At 43.8% G+C, this 23,567-nt stretch overlaps 1 protein-coding gene across 12 annotated transcripts in view; it reads right to left on the bottom strand.

Moving 5' to 3' along the window:
- Nucleotides 1-18,096, bottom strand: part of TBX4 (T-box transcription factor 4) — a 126,488-nt gene extending 108,392 nt beyond the window's left edge. For 2 of the 12 annotated variants that reach the window (XM_083479910.1, XM_083479920.1), the window contains exons 1-4: nt 16,841-17,079; nt 14,260-14,457; nt 8,599-8,712; nt 7,751-7,943 (exon numbers count right to left, since the gene is read on the bottom strand). Coding sequence is in view for 11 of the 12 variants with exons in the window: in XM_083479920.1 (XP_083336046.1) it covers nt 7,751-7,788 (38 nt within the window). In the remaining variant the exon portion in view is untranslated. The other 10 variants (XM_083479922.1, XM_083479904.1, XM_083479925.1 and 7 more) reach the window with 10 other exon arrangements.
- Nucleotides 18,097-23,567: the final 5,471 nt, after the last annotated feature.

The raw sequence follows: 23,567 nt of genomic DNA, 5'->3' as shown, positions 1-23,567 counted from the left end.
CTTCCAAGGGTACATTTTTATAGTGGCCCTTCCAGAAAGGCAGAGGGCATAGCAGTTCTGTAAGAGCAATTCCATGTGGGCCCAAAGTCATTAACTCCACATTGTTAGCTTTCTGATGGTGTGTGTTAATACATGGATACAGCGTAGAAAAGCCTGAAGAGATCCTGCAGCTTGTTAAGTAAAAAGGAGAGAGAAAAGTGGCGTATACTTTGATTGGCAGAAATGACTGGCAGAATCCGAGACCAGGGAAAAGAGTCGGTGGAAGAAGATTGGAAGAAGTTTAAAGATTATCTACAGAAATATTGTAAAATTAATGAATGTTAGTATGATGTTGGATAGAAACTAAGTGGTCTTTAGCTGTAATGTTATAAGGGAATAAGAGAAAATGATTATTAATAGGTAAAAATTTAATGTCATAATATTTTAAAATAGAAGTCTAAGATGAATAAAGAGGGGAGGGATTTGCTGAACTAACAATCTGAACTGGAATACAGAAAAGGGAGGCGTGAGGAGGTTCGGGAAATAAGCAAATGAAAAATATGTGACGGAAAGATTGAATTGTTTTTAACCATTTTTATTTTGTATTTTTCTTTTTTCTTTTTGTTTTGTAATTTTTTTTTGAAAATCTTAATAAATATTTTATTTAAAAAAAGTGGCGTATACTTTGGAAGAGATATCCAGCAGACTAACTGGTATCTAATGATGGGGAAGAGAGGGGTTACTCTTTTTAAAAGAAAGATAAAACTCAGGCAGTCGGATTGATCTCAGCAAGCAGTTCAGTAAGGACAGTTGCCCACCAATTGGAGTGTCTTTTAAACAGTTCTGGGGCAACACACTTTCATGTGGAACCTTATTAGGCTGAATTGCAGCAATCGGGAATTTAGCAGTGCATGGGTCTACTGGATCCTAAATAACATCACTTGATGCTGCAGCATATATACAGTGGTGGAATGTGGGGATTGTGACCAGAGGTCTCTAAGTCCATAACTGTACAGGTTGGCCGGGGCGGATCTATTTAAATTACACCCATCCTTTCTAAAACTGCATCTACAGATAAGAATACACATGCTAGGAATGCAAATCTGTATCCTCTTTGGGGTTTTTTTTTGGGGGGGGTGATGCCTTTCCATTTTTCACAATATGCATATGGTCACCCCAGTCAGGCCCCAATATCTATCAGTGCAGTCCTAGGTATGTTGACTCCCATGGTGGCCTGAGATGTTTGCTCTTAGATAAAGGTTGCAGCCTTGATTTAATAAATGCTTAAATGAACTTTAGGACAGGGGCAGAGAACATGATTTTCTTCCAGCCAGAGGGCCACATTCCTTCACAGGCAACCTTTCAGGGGCCACTTGCCAAAGTTGGGCAGGGCCAGAGGCAAAAGTGATATGACATTTACTTTTCACAGTAGGCAATATCCCAACAGAGCAAAAGTCAGAAGTTTATACATCACATCACATACATCTCTCTACATCCAGGCAAGCGAGAGGCGTTGCCACAACTGAAGGACACATGCCAGCCTGGCAAAGGCTCTAGAGAAAGGCACAAAGCAGGAGCAGCGACCAGAATGGCTTGGGATGAGTTCCAAGGGCCGGATGGAGAGGCCTGGAGGGCCACATTCATCCTCCAGGCCTGAGGTTCCTCACCTTTAGGAGAAAGGAGATCCTTGGGAACAAATGCATTTTCTCTCTACTACAGAATCGTAGCAGAGAATTTAAGATCATAAAAAAATCCTTAATCTTTTCAGCCTCATAGATATTTCATTTTGCTAAGAGTTTTCTTTCTACCTAGTTCTGACTGTATAAACACTGCAGAAGAATGTTTACAGAGATTATATACATTGTAAAGTGAGTTGAATTTATCAGAACGCGGTTTGTTGAAATAATTTGGTTTAATATAGAACCCACTTTAAAGCTGCTCAATAAGGGGTGGAGGGCCTTTTTTTAAAAAAAGGTCTATTTTATTTTTTACTATTATAATTATTATTGTTGTTGTTATTAGTTATATACCGCCCCATACCCAGAGGTCTCAGGGCAGTTCACAGAAGAAAATCAAAATATAAAACTACAAAATACATAATCAAATTTAAAACAACCCAATAACACCCCCCAAAAAACACATTTTAAAAGGGCATAGGATGTCAATCAAATCAAATGGCTTCTTACGGACAAGGTTGAAGTCTATATCAATGAACCACATTGACAGAGGATGTCTACAGAGAAGACAAACACAGGCTACTTCCAGACTGTCACTATTTTGTGGGTGGGATCCAGCTGCAAACCTAGAAATTCAGGTTGTGCAATTAAATCTTATTTAATTATTTTCCCTTTTCCACAACCCTTTTCCAATAGGATCTTTCCTTGTGACTTTCCAGTTTAGGAATGCTGATATATGCTGAAAGCACACAATCTTTTAAAGTCATTTTCCCCACCCTCCTCCTCCTCTTCCTCCTCCAGTTACCTGCCAAGACAGAACAGAGCCCTGTTTCCCATAGAACAAGGGATGCTGTCATCAACACCTCCAGCTGCTGTGCACTGCCAAAGGTGTTAGTGATGGCACCCACTGCTTGGAGGAAGAGGGACACACAATCCAGAACACAGGTGCTGGCAGGAACTCTTCTTCCCACCACCACCACCCGACCAATAGTTCGGCTTCAGAAAGAAACACTAGCAGATTTAGTTATCAGACAGTAGCAGTAACAACAGGCAACTGGGAGATGAGTCTCCCCCAACCTACTCCAAGATTTAGATGCTTTATCCACAATCTTCCCATTAGCTGGTGCCCCCACCCAGTATTTGGACTTCAGAAAGAAATGTTGGCAGATTCGGTTATTTTGTGGATACACTGGAAGTTAACAGCCACAACAAGCAGCTGGGGAAATGAGGCTCTACCTCTTCCAACCCATCTCCAGTTTCAAATACTTCATCCACCATCTTCCCACCAGCTGCTGGAAATAACAGTTCTTGTTCTTTTTCCTGAAGAATATCTGGGCTCCAGAAATAAACATTGGCAGATCTAATTATATCATGGATAGATCAGAAGACAGCAGGCACCTGAGAAAATGAGGCTCCATCTCCCTCAGTCCACTCCCACTTTTAGATCTTTCATTTGCCATATTTCCCATCACATGCAACCTAATCTTTTAAAGTGGAGATGCCAGGGATTGACTTGGGGCCTTCTGCATGCAAAACACTGCCCTCTGCCTCATAATCCATTGTCCACCTTGCCCAGTAATGTCTACTCTGACTGAAGGAACATCTGCACACCCATCGTTCAGCCTGGACACCAAATTCCAGCTCCGAGGACCTTCTGGTGGTTCCCTCATTGTGAGAAGTGTGGTTACAGGGGACCAGGCAGAAGGCCTTCTCAGTAATGATGGCCGCCCTGTGGAAAGCCCTCCCGTCAGAAGTCAAGGAAATAAACAACTATCTGACTTTTAGAAGACATATGAAGGCAGCCCTGTATAGGGAAGCTTTTAATGTTTGATGTTTTACTGTGGTTTTATAATTTATTGGAATCCGCTAAGAGTGGCTGGTGCAACCCAGTCAGATGGGCAGCATACATACACATTGTTGTTGTTGTTGTTGTTGTTGTTGTTGTTGTTGTTGTTGTTGTTGCAGCTCTCCATGATCTCAGATAAGGAAAGGATTTTTACATCAACTGCATTCTGATTCTCTTACCTAGAAATGCTAAGCACTTCTATGTTGTTGTGGTCCCAGGAGAAAACCATTTGTTGAAGAAGGTGTTGACTTCTTCCTCTTCCCCTTCTCCTTGGGACTGGTAGGATAGGCTGGGAGCCCAACAGCAGATAATGACAGGTGAAGCCAACTATTTCTAGTTCTGTCCTCCTTCCTCCTGAGTTCTATAAGGGCAACACTGAGACTAAGGAGGAGGAAACTGGCAGCCAGTGCTGCCTCCTGGACTGGTCATTAAGTAAGAAGACAGACAGATGAAGGCTGGCTGAGGGCAGATTGTGCTTGGTGGGGCAGTGTGCAATTTCCCCTAATAGACCACCATCCAATGCTGAGCTGTTTTAGCAGTGAGGTTCTCACTTCAGTGTTTTTCCCCCTATATGCTTTCTTAATCTGCTGATGCTTTTTACTTGTGCATTAAAAGTGGCATTTTGGAGGAACTGCAGTGAGTGAAGAGCGGATGGACATAGGAAGCTGCCTTAACACTGAGTCAGACCATTGGTCCATCTATCTCAATATTATCTATACTAACTGGCAGCCAGATTTCAGACAGGGAGACTTTCCCCAGCCCTACCTGGTGATGCTGTTAGGGATTGAACCTGGGACCTTCTACATGCAAAGCAGATACTCCACCACTGAGCTACGACCCTTCACATGAAGGTCTGGAAGACAGAGAGCTCCCAGAGCTCAGGGTTTTGGCCTGAGACTGAGGATCTTGTGGACCACCTTTGACCATTCTGAGTGCAAGAAAGGGAGGGGGAGCCAGACTAGCAGGAGATGAGTGAAAGGGTGAATACTGCTCCCCCCACACACGCCTGAACAAGCTTCTTCTGTGATTCTCTGCCAGAAGAACTCAACTCTCTTGGGGAAGTAACATCCTCAAGTTCCTGCTTTTCCACATCAGATCCTGCTGTTTACGTGGTGCTTTGGTCCATGAAAAGCAACAAGACAGCAGGAGGTTTTTCCACCTGAGATGCCAGAAGTGAGGTCTGTTTCTGGACTTTTCCTACCCCCTGCCTGCCTCAAAATATCCTCTTAACATCTGTTTCCTTGATTATTTGCACTGTTTATCAAAATATTAGCACCCAAGCTTTTCCCGTTCAGAAACCCCTGAGGTGGCAAACAAACTGCTAATGAACAAATGCAAAATATTGAAACAGTAAGCATATCAGGAGCACAAACAGGCAAATAAATGTGACAATGAACGTTCATCCTGGTATGATTTCAGGTTTTCATACACCTTTTGGTTAGTCATCTGTTCATCCCACACATAATAAGTGGGATGCTGGATCAGGCCAGATAGCAGCAAGAGACAGCGGGCAGAGCAATTTAAGGAAAGCGGGGAGTTTTAAGCAGCTACGGTTAATAGGCACAGAGGTGAGAAGGTCACAGGTACAGTGAGAAATAAGGGCCAAAGAGTAGGGGGCTGTGGATCAGAGCCTTAAAAGGGCAGGGAACCCGTGTTGGATCTGGAAAAAGGGGTGCATGCTTGTAAACTTCACCTTGACCAGCGGCATTCCCAGAAATCCTGCAGATAAATTGGTTGGAAACACTGGCCAGATTTCCATGCATTTGCCGATTTAATTGGTTGGAGGAGGTGGATATGGACTCTTCCCCACCTCTCCTGTTAAAAACACCGCATAAACCTTCACAAGAAGCTTCCAGAAGGAAAAAGGGGGAAAGGTTACCCAAAGCAATCAGAGCTGCGGTGCCAAGGAGTCTGCAGCCAACCCTGCGCCAAACTCACTCGCTTGCTCAAGCCTTTTGGGAAGGAGAAACAGACAAATAGATATATATGTGTGTCTAATCTCGGAAAGGGTTGCAGTTGATCTGCCCCCATTTGCAGATAGCACAGGCAGAGGAGGAGAAGGACTGCTAGGCTCCAGAGAAGCTGCAGGGAGACGTTTGGTGGTGGCAGTGGCGGACGGCAGCAAAGCTTTGGAGAATAAGGACTCTCTCCATCTCTCTCCGACTTTTGCTGCAAAGCTTAAAGCCAGAATGTGACCCTCAGCCTGTGCACTGTGATCAGAACAGCCAGGACTTTGTGGGGTTTTTTTTATTATTTATGATACGCATTCCTTTAGTTACTTATTTAAGAGATCAGCCTCTTCAATCAAACCCCTAAGCAGCATTTCCATGAATGTAAATAAATAAAACGTCACCCAAACTGTTCAAATGACACATACTAATAACCAGTGCTTTTTTTCTCGGGGGGTAGGCAGGGGTATGCATATCCCTAAACATTTTGCAAATCTAAGTTTGGCCTCATTGAGGGGTAGTATTTCAATATGAGTAGGAAAATGAGAGTACTCCTAAATATTTTTTAAGAAGAAAAAGCACTGCTAATAACACACTGAAAACAAATCAAACAGAGAGTATACTGGTACCTCCAGATCTGGGATAGTGCGTTAATGGAAAAATTACCAAGATATACCCAAACATTCTTGGCTAATATGCTTATGAAGGACAATTGGCTGGAAGTATAATGCTGTTTTTGAAACAAAGCAAAAATACAAAACAAAGCTCTCAGTGTCATCTCTATTCTTTGTTAATCCTCCTTCTTCCTTCCCACCTACCACTTACGGTATTTCTGTCTCATTTTGCTGTCAACATTAGATTGTATGCTGCTGGGGGACTGTGACATATATTTGCTTATGTTGATCCACGAAACACCACCTAAATCAATGACAATTGACTCCCATCACCCCTGACCATTGCACATTCTGGGTGAAGCTGATGGGAGTTGGAGTCTGACGACACTGGGAGTACACCCATCCCTCTTTTACCAAAATGCAGCAAGTACTCTTCTGCATCAGCTGCAGACCTTTAAAATTATGTATGTCCAGCTGAACTTGTAGCTTCACCCCAAGGCGAGAATCTGACAAGAGCTGGCCTTACCATTAGTCTGCCTAATGTTCAGGGAAGTTTTTAATGTGTGACATTTTAGTGTATTTTTGGTCTCTGTGGAAGCCGCCCAGAGTGGCTGGGGAAACCCAGCCAGATGGGCGGGGTACAAATAATAAATTATTATTATTATTATTATTATTATTATTATTATGCCTGACTCAATTGTCAGATTTGAGGGCTGCCGTAAACAGACAGCAAAACTGCCCGTTATTAGGATATTTTTACTGTCATAGGGGAAGACTGCTATTTTTGGTTTTTCTGTCTTAGGCTGTTTCTCTACTGCCTGCCTCAATTCTAGCTTTTAAATACAGACTCCAGACACTCAGGATTAAAGTATGAGCCTGACAGCAAACAAAAACCACTTTCTTTGCTAAAGCATTTTGTCGGTGGTGATGCTGGTGATGCTAATTTGCCGGACAACGGCGAGATGCTAAGGAGTGAAACTAAGAGTAATATGATGGAAATTGCGGGAGAAGGACACACTCCCCCTAGTGGTGGGATCACCAACATTTCCGGAGGACATTATTTAAATATATATGGGTGCTTTGCTTTTATGCAAGCGAGGCAGGCAGATTTCTGCAAAGCAGAGGCTGTAAAATTCAGAGTGCTGGATATCAAGAGCAGGCAGGAGGGGCAAGGCCCTGGCTTGTGGGCTTCCCTGAAGCATCTGGCTGGCCACTGTTGGCAACAGAGTCCTGGAAAAGGTGGCCCTGAGTTCAGATCTAGCCAAGGCAATCCGTACACTGTGGCTGCTGTAAGACGGTCACTTTATTCGATGTGTGTTCAGTTAGATATTGGAAATTTATAATTTGTGCAGTTATAAAGTGGGTGGCCTCTCCAGTATAACAAATCAACTTTTTTGTGGATAGGAAATTGACCAGACAATGCACTAAAAAGTGTGGGATGATGATCAGTTGATGGGAAGGTGTATAACCTCTGCAAACAAATCAGGGTGAATGTTCCTTGCTGCATGCACTCCCCTGAAATAAATCAGAACAAATGCTCTACAAAGGGCAAGCATCAATCAAGCTCCACGGAAGCAAATTGGGTTGAATGCACAATTAAACAGGTTGGCTGTGTTTTTATTCCCCTCATCTGTGCAGGTAGTTTTCGGAGCTGCAGGAAAAAACCCCTAAACAAATCATACCTACAGGATGCTTTCAAAATATTGAAGGTTGGTGTAATGCATTTCTTCTGTTTATGGGATCTCTTGATTTAATATGGAAGGCAGTGTTCGTAAGAAGATAAAAATTGGCTTTGCAGCATCAGAATAAGCAACATTGAAGTCCAATGTCAAACAGGAACAATCCATCCCCTCTGTGGCCTTCTTAGGAACACAGGAAGCTGTGAATAATAACAATAACAATAACAATAATTTCATTTATTAATTGCTTCCCAGGAGGCAATTTGAAGTGATTTACAATATTATATTTATCATTGATTTATTAACTGCCTTCTAAACAAGCATCTCGGGTACAGATTTAAATATAATGTTATTAGTCATTAACAATATGTCATATATAAAATAGTTACATCTTTATGAAAACAATTTAAAACAATTGCATGTGAAACACTTAAAAACAACAACTCTAAATATAGAAAGAAGTTCTAAACAGCAGCATACTTGAACCATTTCAGATGCAGGAGAGAGTGAGAGGCAGAGAAAATAAGATAAATTTGTATTTATCCACTTCCAGACCAGTCACAGCAGTTCTTGCACTGGATGCTTTCTTTAAAAAAGGGGTGGGGGCGGGGAGAGACTAGACTACTGCAGAAAGAAAAAAGACTGGATTACTGCAATGTGCACTATGTGAGTCTTTTGCTTGATCTGGAGCCTACAGTTAATGCAGAATGCTGCAGCATAATTGGGAGCAAGTGTACGACTCTGCCAGCATACAACACCTGTACTGCGGAGACATGCCATGGCTGCTGATTTGCTGCCAGGCCAAGTTCAAAGTGTTTCTGTGAGTTTCTATTAACAACTTGAGACCAGGTTTACCTGTGAAACCACCTTGCCCCATATACATCCACTCGACTGCTTTGATCTGCAGAACTAACACTGTTTCAGGTGTCACCTGTCAGGAAGGAACTTTCCTGGTACTCTTTCCAGCACCTGCTAAAAGCATTTTTGTTTAGACAAGCCTGCCCAGAGAAGATGCAGAATGTTTACATGTGTTTTAATCTCTGTTTATTGCCAATTTTTATTATTGTCTGAATGCTTTTAAGTTTTTTTTTACTGATAATTTTATTGCTTTACTCTTCTTGTAACCCATTTCGAGGCTTTCTTTTGTTTTTTTAGTAAAATACAATAAATAAATTCACCCAGCATTCCAGCAGCACAGTCCTATGTCTACTCAAACGTAATTGCCATTGAGCTCAATTCAGCTTTGCTTATTTCCAGGAGACTGAGTATAGGATTGCAGCCTAACTGTATGGGCTACTGGGTGGTTAAAGCGCGCTCCGTGCTCCAAAAAAGCACCCTTGTTTTCTTAAGAGTTTACATAAATCCGGAGAGATACAATAGCGATGTACTTTGCTAACCTGTTTTCAGCGGGAGGTTCTGTCAATCTGGATTTTGACATTGGGCGACATCTGGTGGCAGGATGCAGAATTACCTGACCATTGCTACCCTCTGTCCTTTGAGATTGCAAAAGGCACGACATAAAACGCCCGCACAGAAAGGTTATTAAACAAGAAGCAAAACTCAGCCTTTGAAGACGGAAACGCCAAGCTTTAATATTGTTAGCAAAAAATAATAATCCTTTTTGCTGTCAGCCATTTAAAAACAAACGGGATTGCAGAAATTAAAACGTCATTTAGAGAGCCACCAAACACATTCTCTACCACACTGAGAAAGGAGCAATGGTTAGCGAGTCTTTCTTTATACAGAAGGATCAACAGCAAAGTTTGCTAAATAAAACAAAACGGAAAGTTTATAATCAGAATAATGGGATCTGGTTTTTATTTCCCTAGTTCTACTAGGAATGGGGGGTAGGGTTTTATGTAACCAAATCTTTTTTTCTCCAGCCAGGAGAGGATAGATATGAAATTTAGGAGACCGTGACTTGAAGATCTTAGCATTTCTGTTCCTTGTCTTCCCACCACTGCCTCCATTAACCCTCTTGCAGGTCTGGAAGCTTCACTCTGGTTCCAGTGGAGTACATGATTTGACAGTACATCATAGTAAAGCTTGAACACAGAGGCATTTTCCTACCCACTCCATTCCACATAAAGAAGCCAACCATTCTAACAGTTGCATCTTACTTTTTCGGATCACAGAAAGCTGCTTTATGCTGACTCAGAGCATCTGTCCATCTCCTTCAGTATTGCCAACACTGATTGGCAGCTGCTCCCCAAGTTTTTGGACATGGGACATTCTCAAATCTGCCTGGAGATGCTGGGGATCAAACCTGGGACCTTCTGCATGCAAAGCGATTGCTCAACCTCTGAGCTCTGGCGCTATCAACATTGGCAAAAGGATGGCATCCTCCACAGCTGAAGGGATACAGGTTAGGTGGCACAGAGCATGCAGCTCTGCCCTCTGTCACCTTGGCAGGAAAAGCCACAGACCCACATTTTTATCATTTGTTTGTTTAATTTCTACATACCGCCCTTCATCCGAAGAGCGCAGGGCGGTTTGCAATATAAGAACACAAAATACATAACAAACAGTAACACACATAGAGAGAGACACATTTAAAGGCTGTAGATTGTTTAATCAGCCAAAGGCCTGAGTGAAAAGAAATGTTTTTTGCCTGACACTGAAAGATATGCAATGAAGGCAACAGGCGAGCCTCCCCGGGGAGTAATAATTTTGAAGTAATAATACAGATAATTATTTAAAGAGGATCCCCCTCCAAAATTTAGCCCAGAGTCAAAAATTACCCAAGTGCGCCACCTAAAGGTGGGCCTCCTCATCAGTCCTGATGTCTCCATGGGGTGGGTACATTAGATTATTTCCAGAGCCCCAATCCTAACAAAGACCTTACGATTCAAACAGAAAGGGTCATTGCTTTTGGCTTTACAATTTTTGTAAGCCTGACAAAATCTAGGTTAAGAGGACTGATTGGGGTCCCCTTATATTCCACCTCGACCACCAAGATGCACTGATGGGGCATTTCTGGGGGTTCCCCACATCTTGGAAGTTTGGATGGCCTTTAGAGTAGCAGGCTGTTCCCCCTACACCCAGTTTGGCAGGATGTCTCTAAAGAGCTATTTTTTTAGGCAGGCCTTTACAGTATGATTTTTTTCACTTATGTTTCACATAAGGCTTAAAGGTATCGTATCCTTAACCTACAAGCATTTTCTGTAAACATAATGCTATAGGAGAGAGAGAGAGAGAGAGAGAGAGAGAGAGAGAGAGAGAGAGAGAGAGAGATTGAGATTCTTTAAATTTCCTTGGAAATGTCAATAAATAATGTAATGCAAAGGATTTAAAAAAAATAATCTAGATGTTTCTGACCGTTTTCTGTAGTCATGCATTCATTCTATTTAGATGAATTTTACGAACAACAGATAGAAAATCAAATCAATAATCTACACTGAATTCTGAATCACTGAATCACTAAGATGGAAGACAGCAAGAAACCACTCTTTGCCCCACTTTCATGACAGAGACATCATTCTTCCTGCACAATCTTCCTTGATTAAGGCTGGCTTCTAATCTCATGTGGGCTATGCCTGTCCTTCAGATCACTTGTAAGTACTACTCATGAGTATCTGCATTTTTTGGCCTGTTCACTAGAGCTACAAACTCAGTGACCATTATTGCTCTAAAGTAGGGGTAGGGGGAGCCCTTTTCAGACTGGGGGCAGCGTTCCATTGTGGGCAACCTTCTGGCGGTTGCATGTCATTGGTGGGTGGGACCACATGTAAAAGTAGGTGTGGCTACAAGCAAAAGTGGGTGGAGCAATGGAGGGCAGACTACCTTCCAGCCGTGGAAAAGTCAGGTTTCAAGGCAATACCCACATCTCTCTATCCAGGAAGCAAGAGGCATTATCACAGTTAATTGAGGCACTCCAGTCATGCAAAAGCATTCGGGGAGGATGCAAAGCTGGGATGCTGAAGAGACATGGCCTGGAGAACACTTGGGCAGAGTCCCAACCCCAAGATCTTGGTTACAGTTTCTCCTGCTTAAACAGCATCTGTAGTCAATGCCGTCACCACTGAGAGACAACTGTGACCAAAGTGTTGAACAAATTGATGAAATAAACAAAAACTAATAATGAACCATCTGTCAAACTGGTATCCAGCTGTTCCATATGTTTTCTGTACACAAGAATAAATGGCCCTCTCCAAATTTTGGTAACGTTCATATATGATGCTGTGGTTTGATTATTTATATAGGGTTGTATCCAACTAAGCCATACTAAGAGTAAACCAGCTGAAATCAATAGGCCTGGTTTAGTCAGGTCCATTCATTTCCATGGGTCTGTTCTGAGTAGGCATATCATTGGATACAAGCTCAAACATTTATTGCCACTTTGGACATGGCCCACCTTGGAAAAGCAGCATACAGCTAAATTAAAAATGTGCTTAAGGTTCACTGTACATTGACAGCACATGGCTTCCCCCAAAGGATGTGGGGAACTGTAGTTTGTTAAAGGTGTTGGGAATGTAATTGTGAGAAAGGTAAGCTACGATTCCTGTGATTATACTCAGCAACTAAATATGAAAAAAGAAGTGTTTTTTAAAGACAATTTTTAAAATAAAGCACGCTGTGATGGGAGGACTTAGGAGTCCTGGGGGAAATGGTGGAGTGTGAAATAATATTTTACTATTTTACTTCCTTAACCTTCCGTTACATCAGGAACTGTTTATAAATTAGATGAGCTCTGACAATATCGTCAAGCAGATAAAAGAAAAAAACTCTCATTTCCAGAGACTCAGTTAAGATATGAATATAGTCAAATGTTCCTGACAAGAGGAAGCATTTCATGGAACAGATACACACATATATTTCCTCCCTCAGAATTTCCAGTTTCGCCTTATGATGCCGTGGGAAAGAACAACGATCTGGACATGTTCAGAAGAAGAAGAAGAAACCCCAACAAATTAATGTGTGTGCTTTATAAATGATCCTGGGAAAAGCAGCTTTTTAAACAACATTTGTACTGGGCTCCTGCGCCTCTTGGCTCTTCTCCACCTCACTGCCAGCATGCAGCTGTGATGATGGGGAGCCAGCAGGAATTTTGGGTGTTGTGCAATCACAGGAGTTAGGCACACAGGAAGCTGACTTATACCAAGTTGGTCTATTTGGCTCAGTATTGTCTACACAGGATAGCAGCGGAATTTCAGGCAGTCCTAACTTGAAGATAAGCAGCGACTGAATCTTCTGTGTGCAAAGCAGATGCTCTACAACTGAGCAAAGGAACAAAGGAAGTTGAGCCAGAAGGGAAGGTCTGTCTTCTACCATTACAGAAGGGGTGGGAAACCTCAGGCCCAGGAGCCCAAATGCAACTATCCAGGTCTCTCTCTTTGACCCACAGAATTCTTCTCAAGGCACACCCTTAAGTGTCTTTGCACCCTGAATGCTTTTGCACGACCAGAATATGTATTTGAGTTCTGATGGTGCTTCTTGCTTGCCTGGATGGAGAATAAGGAGGCTTTTGCAAGTGTGTGCATGAACTAGCCCAGGGACTATAACCAATCATCCCTAGCTACCAGGACCGGTGCTCAGGGATGAAGGGAATTTTGGTCCAAAAACAGCTGGAGACTCAAGTTTGGGAAACCCTGAACTAGCCTGTTGTGCAAAAGAATAGAATGTACGTTTGTCACTCTGCCTCGGTTTCCTCTAGTCGTGCCCGCTGCTAACAAGTGCTCCCCAGAAAGTTGCCTCTCAGACTGAAAAGGTTCACATCACCTGCATTGCTGGCTCCGCACTGACACTGTGCCAATTTGCAGCTAAAGGGGGGTGTCTAAATTGCAACGAAATGGTTTTGACTGTTGCTCAATTTGTGGAGACCACTGTACTATAGAAACAGGAGTTGTAAGCGCATGGAAGGGCAGAAGCGGCCGAATAGATCTGCACCACAGTTTCCTGGTGCATTTGGAAATTCAAGCCATGCTTTGGGTTTTCAACCATGGTTAGCGCAGTCTCTTAATAGGGAGGCGCCATGTATATAAAAGGCAAAAACAAAAGCAAAAACAAAGGCAGCTGTGTTGGTCCATAAGAAAACACTCCTAAATCCACAGTGACCTGATATACTGTTGTAGTTAAGAGTATGAGGAAAGGCCTGGTTCAAACCTTACTCATTAATTCCCGAAGGAGCCCAAAACAAGCTACTATCTCTCAGCCTCAGTCTCCCATCTGTACTCTGGGGATAAATGTTTTATTTATTTAAAACTTTTCTGTACTGTCTTCATCAAAATTTAATTCCAGGGAAGGTTGACAAAAATTAAAATACAATATAGTCACAGCTGTAGAAAGAAAGCTGTATGTTATTTTCATAAAAATGTGCATTTCATGCACTTCCCCCTAATGTATGCATTTTTGCACATAAATTTGGTCAGGAAACAGCACTGCAAAATTCAGAGTAGTGCCAATTTCAAAGGATACCCACATTTCGGTTTGCATATTGTTTTGGGAAATGTGAACTGGGTTCAGATTCCTATGCAGCCACGAAGCTTGTCGATTGGTGCTCTCCCTTGCCTAGCCTACCTCCCAGGGCTGTTGGGAAGATAAAAATAGGGCAATCCTCACACATGCCATGCTGAGCTTCTTGAAGGAAGGACACAAATGTTATTGATGGATAAATAGATGCTGTCTTGAATGAAGGCACCCCCTTTTGTCAGCTCTTCTGAAATCAATTCCCAGTCACTTGAAGCAGCCATCAGTCACTCATCCTCTAATGAGTGCCTTTAAAAAAGAGAGAAGAACACAGCAAAAAGAGACCTTGAAGTATCTTAACCTCCGTGACCTTATTAATAACTTGTGAAGAGCTTGGCAGCATTGGTGCAACTGCTTTAATTATACAGCTGACAGCAGTGGGAGGAGATGAAAAGGAAAATGTACACAGGTCCTGCCGTGTTTGGACCTCACAGACTAACAATAATAATAAAAATAAATAACAAGGTAATTCTAAGCAGGTTTACTCAGAAGTAAGTCCAATGGGACTAACTCTGTACTAGGTATCATTATCACTATTAATATTGGTGCTTGATAGACACAACACAAGAGGAAAAGGACTAGGGAGGGAAGAGGAAAGCAAGCATCAGAGCAGTTTCTTCTTCACTGGACGATGGATGGGATCAGGTCTGATCTCCCCTTGGAGATCATGGTAGCCAGAATCATTCAGTTGATCAGAACACTTAGGCTGTTTAGGCATCCTAGAAAGGCTAAATGTGATAGAGACATAGTCCAAGCCTGAAATGGAAGCCTTAAAATAAAGGCTGGAAAGAATTCAAGGGCATTCTCATGCCACCCTGAAAGTTGAGTTTTATTTAATACCTCTACTCCTTGCCTTTCCATGAAAAAAGGCCCAAAGCAATGAATTTTCTCTAGGAGCAAAGGAAGCTGCCCTGATTATACCATTGAGTCCACCTAGCTCAGTACTGTATTGTCAACACTGACTGGCAGCAGCTCTCCAGGAGGAGAGGGACTTGTGGGATTTTTCCGTCTCAGGTGCTAAAATAGCTTGGGGATGGTGCACCTTGGAATTGCAAGGAAGGAGGGGGCACCATTGCTTTGCCCCCAGCAGCAAAACATCTCAGCCAGGGTTGCTTTAAAAATATTTTTCAATAAAATTAATCAGTGCACAAGATAGGCCTGTGCAGACACACACAGATACAGACACAGACATTGTCCGTCCACCCCAGATAGATGACCTCAGACAAAGGCTGGCTATCCTTGAGTGTGCAATTGCTGTTAATTGGGAGATAACAGACGGGGACAATGGCGCTCTAGGGCGAACTGGGGGCGTGGAGGGGGAGAAAATAAGTTAAGACAAACACAAGCAGGGCTCTTCTAATTGGGAGCCGCGCCTGATGGATCAACCCGCTTTCTCTTTGTCCAGGAGCCAGGAGGGGCCTCATATTGAGGAAGAAGGCGTCAGCCACTGACTCCTGGACAAAGGACTGTCTGCTGCCAGCAAAGCCAGGCGTCCATCTCTCCCCCCCCCCCTTGCACCCCACCAGCCTTTCTCACCCAAATCTCAGAAAATTATTAACCCCTTTCTGGGAGGCTGAAGGATATTCCAGACTCATTGGGACAGGGCAGTAAAATCAGCAAGATGTTTGATGAACCAAATTTGTAAGGACGTCAGAAGAAACCTGCTGGTGGACCAGCAGGAAACCCCCAAACAAGACTTGAGAGCAACAACAACTCTCCCTTTTTAAGAAAGCCAAAACTGTATTACTGACAACCTACATCTTTGGTTCCGCTTGTGCCTTTGGACAAATAGGTTTGGCAGGGCGTTGTTGTTTTCTAAAGGTTTTTGTTTTTTGTTGATTTTTTTTAGTTTTCAAAAAGAAACAAAACCCCCCACCAAACCCATTTATCAGAGAGAAAAATAGGATGATGTTTTCCAATAGCTGGTTGCAACATCTGCCTAGATAATTTTCCAGCCTATGTAATTCCCAGGCAAATTGTCTTCAGGGGTATTCAATGCCCTTCCTCGGTATCTTATATAAACCATATTGCTCTCCCTCCAAAGAGCTCAACATCAATTCATTAAATGTATAGCCTGCCCTTCCTCTCAAAGGAGCCCGGGGCAGCAAACACACTAAAAAAATCTATTTTAAAAAAACCTGTTCCAATACTGAGGCAGACTGAGAAAGATATCTCCTTAAAAGCCGTGTTGGAAGAGGAAGGTCTTCAGGAGGAGTCAGAAAGGCAACAGAGATAATAATAATAATAATAATAATAATAATAATAATAATAATAATAATTTATACCCTGGCATCCCTGGCCAGAGCCGGGCTCAGGGCAGCTAACACCAATAAAGAACAGTAAAAAACATAATGGGGGGGGACCAATTTAAAATACAGGTTAAAATGCAATTTAAAATGCATCCTCGTTTTAAAAGTAGCCGATAAATCAAGACCATAAGGGGAGGGAAACATAAGGGTCAGATGGTGCCTGTCTGATATTTAACATAGTTGCCCACCTACACTTATCCACATGACAACCCCATGAGGTAGATTCGGCTCAGACTCTGCGACCGGCTCATGGTCCTCCAATGAGCTTCATGGCTGTGTGGGGATTTAAGAGCCTGACCTGAGTGCCATAACCTTTTCCCTACCTGTGATAGCCATCTTTAGAGATTTGAAGGTCTGTCACATGGAAGATGGAGCAAGCTTGTTTCCTCCTACTGCAGAGGGCAGGAGCCTCGAATCAATGGGCTTGATGGGAAATTGTAGGCCCATATACCAAAAGGCCCCCCTTTGCCTCTACCGGGGGACTCGGAGTAGGTCCCTCAGTTGGCCAATGGGCCTGCCTGGTTCCCCTGTGTCTTCTGGCCTGAGGGCCTCAAGTTATCCACCTCTGTATTAGACTTATAGATTGCTTTATACTTTAAAAAAATATTAACACTTCATGGCTGAGTGGGGATTTGACATAAGGACAGCCCTGCTGTTGGGCACGTTTCCGGAATTTTCTACATGTTACCTGAATGCCACCTTGACCATCATAGTGCAGGGAGGGTTCTGAGGGCAGTAAGTGAGGGAAAACCTGGCTGCGTGTGTGTGAGAGAGAAAGAGCTCAAAGCATATGGGGAGGAATAATAATATAATAATAATAATTTTTTATTATTTATACCCCGCCCATCTGGCTGGGTTTCCCCAGCCACTCTGGGCGGCTTCCAACCAAATATTAAAAACAATACAGCGCCAGACATTAAAAACTTCCCTAAACAGGGCCGCCTTCAGTTGTCTTTTAAAAGTAAAATAGTTGTTTATTGCCTTGACATCTGCTGGGAGGGCGTTCCACAGGGAGGGTGCCACTACCAAGAAGTCCCTCTGCCTGGTTCCCTGTAACCTCACTTCTCATAATGAGGGAGCCACCAAAAGGCCCTTGGAGGTGGACCTCAGTGTGTGGGGCTGGAGGATGGGGGTTGAGACGCTCCTTCAGGTATACAGGACTGAGGCTGTTTAGGGCTTTAGAGGTCAGCACCAACACTTTTGCGCGGAAACATACTGGAAATGGACTGGGAGCCAGGAAGGACAGATATTGGGGGATCTGTTAAACATTCAGCCCCCTGCCTCCCGCCCTGTGCTGTGCTGTGCAGGCTGGCAGGTGTGCCTTCAGCTCTGTTGCAGCAGAAAAATCTCACACGCCCGTTTGGTTAAGCAGCGGAGATCAAGCTGTGCCGGGAGACGCCGTCCGCTTCAAGCTCCAGCTCGCATGCTTGAGTTCACATGGTTTCACCAGAATTGGTCTTGCACAGCTTTTCTCCCCTGCAAGATTCCCACTGCATAGGTGCATCGCCCAAATCTCAACAGCCACCGCCATTTTCCATTTCTTCATCGCATGGGGTTGGACTGGATGACCCTTAGGGTCCCTCTTGACTCTACAATTCTATGATTGATCAAGATCACGCAAAAGGCGCACTCCATTCTTACGAGGAATGGGCAAGCATTAATTTTACTTTGTTTCTTAGTCTTTTAAGTTCCATTTGCCACATTTGTGATCTTTCTTAAAGCAACTCCTCAGGAGGATTAATCGGCATTTCACTGTTGTATGTCATTTTCACCAACGCATGCATTTTTGCACACAGTGTTTGGCCAGAGAAAGGGATCGCAAAATGCTGAGAAGTGCACATTGTAAAGGAGAACCAAACTGAATTTGTCCCCTTGAACCCCCAATTCTTACACCGCCAAATGGTGAACCATATTCAGCCTGAGGGCCGCATTCCCTTCTGGATAACCTTCTGGGGTCCACATGCCAATAGTGTGGAGGGGGCAGAATTGAATGATTGTCATCGGAGGAGCATGCAGTTTCCCACCCCAGAAAGAACCAACCAAAATAAATTGGGGGCCACAGATAGCTCAGTCGACAGAGCACAAAATTCTTAATCTCGGGGCCGTGGGTTCAAGCCACACATTGGGCAAAATATTCCTGCATTGCAGTGGGTTAGTCTAGATGACCCTCATGGTCCTTTCCAGCTTTGCAGTTCTGATTCTGTGAAAAGCCAGAGGCTTCCAACCCATCCTCTATCTTGGCTGAGCACAAGTTATTGCCAGAGTTCAAGGGCTCATTCCAGCCAGACAAAAGCAATGGAGAAGGAGGGGCAGCGGCACCAGGGGAACTCCCTGGGACTTTCCCAAGGGCCAGATAGAAATGCCCGAGGGACAGCGTTTAACCTCCCCCCTGCTTTACAAGGGAGGTTGTGCAGATTTCAACTAGATATCGCATTGTAAGTACTTGAAAGCATTGTATAAATGTTAAGCACGGTTGAAAGCATTGTATAAATGTTAAGCACGGTTAGTTTTTATTTATTTCCCCCTTGACTGGCCTAGATTCTCACAAAGCTTTCATAGGCTGCATGCACGCCATCCATTTAAAGCTAACGACTTTTTTCTAAGAATCCTGGGAACTGTAGTTGACCCTCTCCCAAAGGCACAATTCCCAGCATCCTTAACAAACTACAGTTCCCGGGGTTATTATTTGAGAGTATGGGAATGTGATTTAAAACGATGCACTTGAAATGTTCGGTGGTCTGTATGTCACCATCGTTACAACACTAATTAGGCTTTGTCAGCAGAGGGCGCCCTGTTCATAAGGAGCCAGCCCCCCTGGCTTTTTCCTCTCCTCTTTCCCAAGACAAACAATTTGACTAATAAATCTTCCAGAGAATGAGGAAAGGGTAATTGGTGAAGAAAAGGGGTTGTTTATGTCATCCTTTATTGCTTTACCATAAAGCGATGTAGCTGAACTTAAAGCAGAGAGAGAGCGAGAGAGCAAGAAGAGGCGAAAGTTCAATTCCTATTCTTTGTGGAGGGCTCAACTGCAAAGAGGAAGAAAATAGAATTTTCCATTTCAAATGGGTTTTTTTTTTTGTAGGGGACTGGAGGTGTGGTGGGAGCAGAGGAGATCACATTCAGGGGTGGAAGATGGGAAGGCAAGACCCACAGTAAGGGGGGGAAATGATTCTGCTTCTGGGATGGAACACTTCATGTTTAATAGCCTCTAAAAAAGAAAAGAAAAGTGGATTTTAGGAGCATCAATGGCAGTTTTGTAAGCCTAAAACACACTGGCCTCTGGATTGTTCCTTTGCAAGTGGGGCTCCCTGTCAGTGTGGATCAGCTGATTGGCACTGACAGGGAACTCCGCTGAAACTGGCTGCGCAAGAAACTCCAAACAGAGTTGATCTCTCCTCTGCAGAGGAAATGGTTTGGATTCAAACCGCTTCCTCCAAAACTTATCAGCCCCTTTGGTGGCAGGTGCTCGCTGCGCCAGTCAGCTGATTGGCACTGAAAACGCATCTTTAAAGGAACCACCAGCCAGCTAATTGACACCTACAGCGACCTCTGTTTAACTGGATCGCTTGATGTCATTATGACATCAGGGTGATTAACTGGTGGATGGTTCCACCCACCTGTCCGTGTTGGCCCATGGGAGGGGCCGGGAAGTAGGGATCCAGACTACTGACGGGATCCACTTCCCTGCCCCTACTCCATATGGACAATAATTAATCCTCAAAATGACTGGATCTTTGGCTATGTCTGACATATATGTATCTGTGTGGAGATCTGACAGTATGTGTTGGCTTCCAAAGACCCACAACCCACCATGGAGCCCACTGACAAAACAGAATTAGGGGACATTAGGAAGAATTGCGCCTGGGCAGTTTTGTCCAGCTGGGCAGTCAATTTTGGAAGGCAACCAAGCACACACCTCTTGGAGTGTGAGGAAAGGAGGATTCCATTAACCATATTTAATTCCAGAGTTTAATGAACAGAGTGTGTAAGGGAACCACTCTTGTGCGGTCATGAAGTTTGGAACTGCTTTTCAAACAAAGGCTGGATTCCTTTTTCTGATCTGCTGATCTCTCTGTGGTTTATCTACTTTATCTACCTCCCAAGTCTTTTCCCAGATCTTCAGGGGCCATCTAAATGGAAATAATAACCCTGTTGCTTGAGATTTAACATTTCTCAGGAAGTTTCCCTTTGGTGGGAACGCTATGGTTTGTTTTAGCAACCAAAAACTGTCCCTAGGTGAAGCTGGGAAAGCTTCACCTGTTAAATCTCAGTCTGTTGTGCTGCCATAAAAGGCCCAGAAGCAAGTCCTGTGACAGCAACAAGAAAGCAGCTATGTTGTTCTTTAGAGCAGAATGGATTGAATATGTTCAGTGAGCTTGGAATGGGAATGGAATGACGTCAGAGAGGACACGGAATAGAAAGGAATGGAGCAGCACTCCACATGCTGCAACATTTTGTTGCAGGCCCTACATATTTGTCTCTGTGGCCTAATCAAGCAGGGAAGTCCTTAATCAGTTCTGTGTTGGTGCTCTAGCAGCAACCATTACAATAAAGTGGAGGGGTAGAACTGTCCCATATTGCAGATGGGAACAGACTGCAGCTCTAGTCAAAAGTGAGTTTATGGTAAGATCTGAACCAGAGACTGCTTAACTCACCACTCACACGCCTGTAGCTCGGTCCTAGGCATGTTTACACTCAAGTAAGCCCTACATGCTCTGAATTGAGGGGATGGGGTGGGGAGAAAGGGCACACAGGATTGCAGCATTAGTCGCTGTGCAACCCCAGCTCCCATCGGCTGGGGAAACATGTACACATGTTGTTCCAGGGAGCCTGTGAGAGATAAATCCTAGAAAGTTCATCAAGCCAAAAAACCAATAAAAGGCTTCCTCTCTGCAAGGATGGGAAGCATATTTTGCAAACACAATTAAGGCGAAAGATCATGTTCAAAGGGAAACAGTTTATGTTGGCAATCGGAATCAAAAGGAAAAGGAACGGAAGATTTTATGGATTGTGAGAGCCAAGTTGTTGTTGTTTTGTTTTGTTTAATTACAGCAAAACGGTACAATGTTCCCCCCCACCCTGCCCCCACCCTGTGCCTTACCCCATCTTGCCGGAGAGCATTTCTGTTGCTGTCGCTTTAAATCAATCTGCAGCCCCCCCCCTTTCCATTTATATCTCTGTAATGCGAAGCGGATGCCGATGTGAACTGAAGCATTTTAATCTTTCCTGATCAAAATGAAATGCAGACCCGCTGGGATTTATAACAGACTTTCTACACATCCCCTAATTGAAAATAATAACAAACATCATATTATTATTATTATTATTATTATTATTATTATTATTATTATTATTATTTATAGTCCTGACTGAAGCAAGAGCAGAAAAAGAATCAGTAAGGGAAAGGGGGGAGGGATATTCCTAGTTTGAAAGAAAAGAAGCAAAGTCTTTATATTCAAAAATTTATCATGGTTTCTCATCAGTTATTTAAAAAAGAAGAAGCCCAAATTGAGACCAAATGACTCAGAGTAAAAAGCTGTGTACACACCATACATTTAAAGCACTTTCCTCCTGAGGAATCCTGGGAATGTTTGTTAAGGGTGCTGGGAACTGTAGCTCTGTGAGGGCTGAGGGGCATACTACAGTTCCCAAATATCTTTGGCGGGGCAGGGTGTGTGTGTAATATGTGGCATATTTGTAGCCAAATATGCAAATTGTGGTTGAGACAGACTGTGGGGTGTGTAAGATAGCTGAAAGCAGTTTGAGACTGGATTGGGTGGTGATATCATTAAAATTTCTCACAATGCCCTAGCACAGCCTATTGAAGGAGAAATGATCTGCGTCGTACATTTAAAGCACTGCTACGCCACTTTAACAGCCATGGCTTCCTACATAGAATCCTGGGAGTCGTAGTTTTTCAAGGGTGCTGACTCTGAGAGAACCCCTCTCCCCTTCACAGAGGGCAAGGCCACATTCTATAGTTAAACCACACCTGATGCACATGACTCGCCCCAAGGAATCCTGGGAACCCTCACAGAACTACAATTTCCCAGCACCCTTAACAAGCCACATTACCCAGGATTCTTTGGGGGGAAGTTGAGCACCTTTAATTTGTGCAGTGGATCTGCCTGGAACTACAATTCTCAGAGTGGTTTAACAACCAATGCCTCTTCCAAGAGCAAACTGGGAACTGTAACTGTGGGTTGTTCAAAGAGTGGCCTCAGCTAATGTTATATCCCAAGAGAAGAGTTCGTAGCAGCAACCCTAACTAGCAAGGCACTCTGAAGCAGGGGTAGCCAAGGCAGTGCCTTCCATATATTTTGGACTCCCACCATTCCTGACCATACTGGCTGAGGCCAATGGGGGTGCCATGGAATATTACGGGCGACAACATCCACAATCTCAATCATATTAGATGGCCCAGAGAGGAGGGATGGGCAAGCCTAGTCCATGGGTGGGAATCCTCAGGGCCTGGGGGCCAAAGGCAGCCCTCCTCTGGCCCTTGGGACTCCCCCTAGCCATACTCCCCACTTTCCTTGAGTGTCCTTGCCTACTTCAGATGTGTCCTTGAGCTCAGATGAGACTTTCTGGGATAGAAAGTAGCCTACCTCAGGCCTAGCAGCTCCATGGGCAGAGGGTGCTTTAGATGTGGAGCTGGTTGATGGCAGGGCCGGCCCTGTCATTGGACAGCAAATCCTGAGGGGCAAGGAGCAGCTGCAAATTGTCGGAGGGCAACGCTGCATGTGCCACACACACAGCTTCTCCTGTACCCAGATGGGGTGGAAGATGGTGTTCTTCTGCCGGTGTTAAGATTCAAACTGTCAGCCCATCTGGCTTCTGCACATGGAATTAGATGGGGTGCCATCTTGACTTTTGCCTCAGGCAGGAAAATGCCTCAGGCCGACCCCAATCACAGGAGCAATGAAATTGTGCCGTGAGAGCAGAATGCTTGACTAAATAGACCAGGGAGAGCCGCCTTTCTCCTTCCTCGCTCATAATACTGGCACTCAGGGGTCATCCAATAAAATTTGATGGGCAGTTGTCCATGGC

Source organism: Podarcis liolepis, assembly GCF_965112155.1.
Source record: "Podarcis liolepis genome assembly, chromosome: 16".
NCBI classification, from domain to species: Eukaryota; Metazoa; Chordata; class Lepidosauria; order Squamata; family Lacertidae; genus Podarcis; species Podarcis liolepis.
The sequence above is the reverse complement of the archived record's forward strand: the minus strand, read 5'-3'. Positions and strand labels throughout refer to the sequence as shown.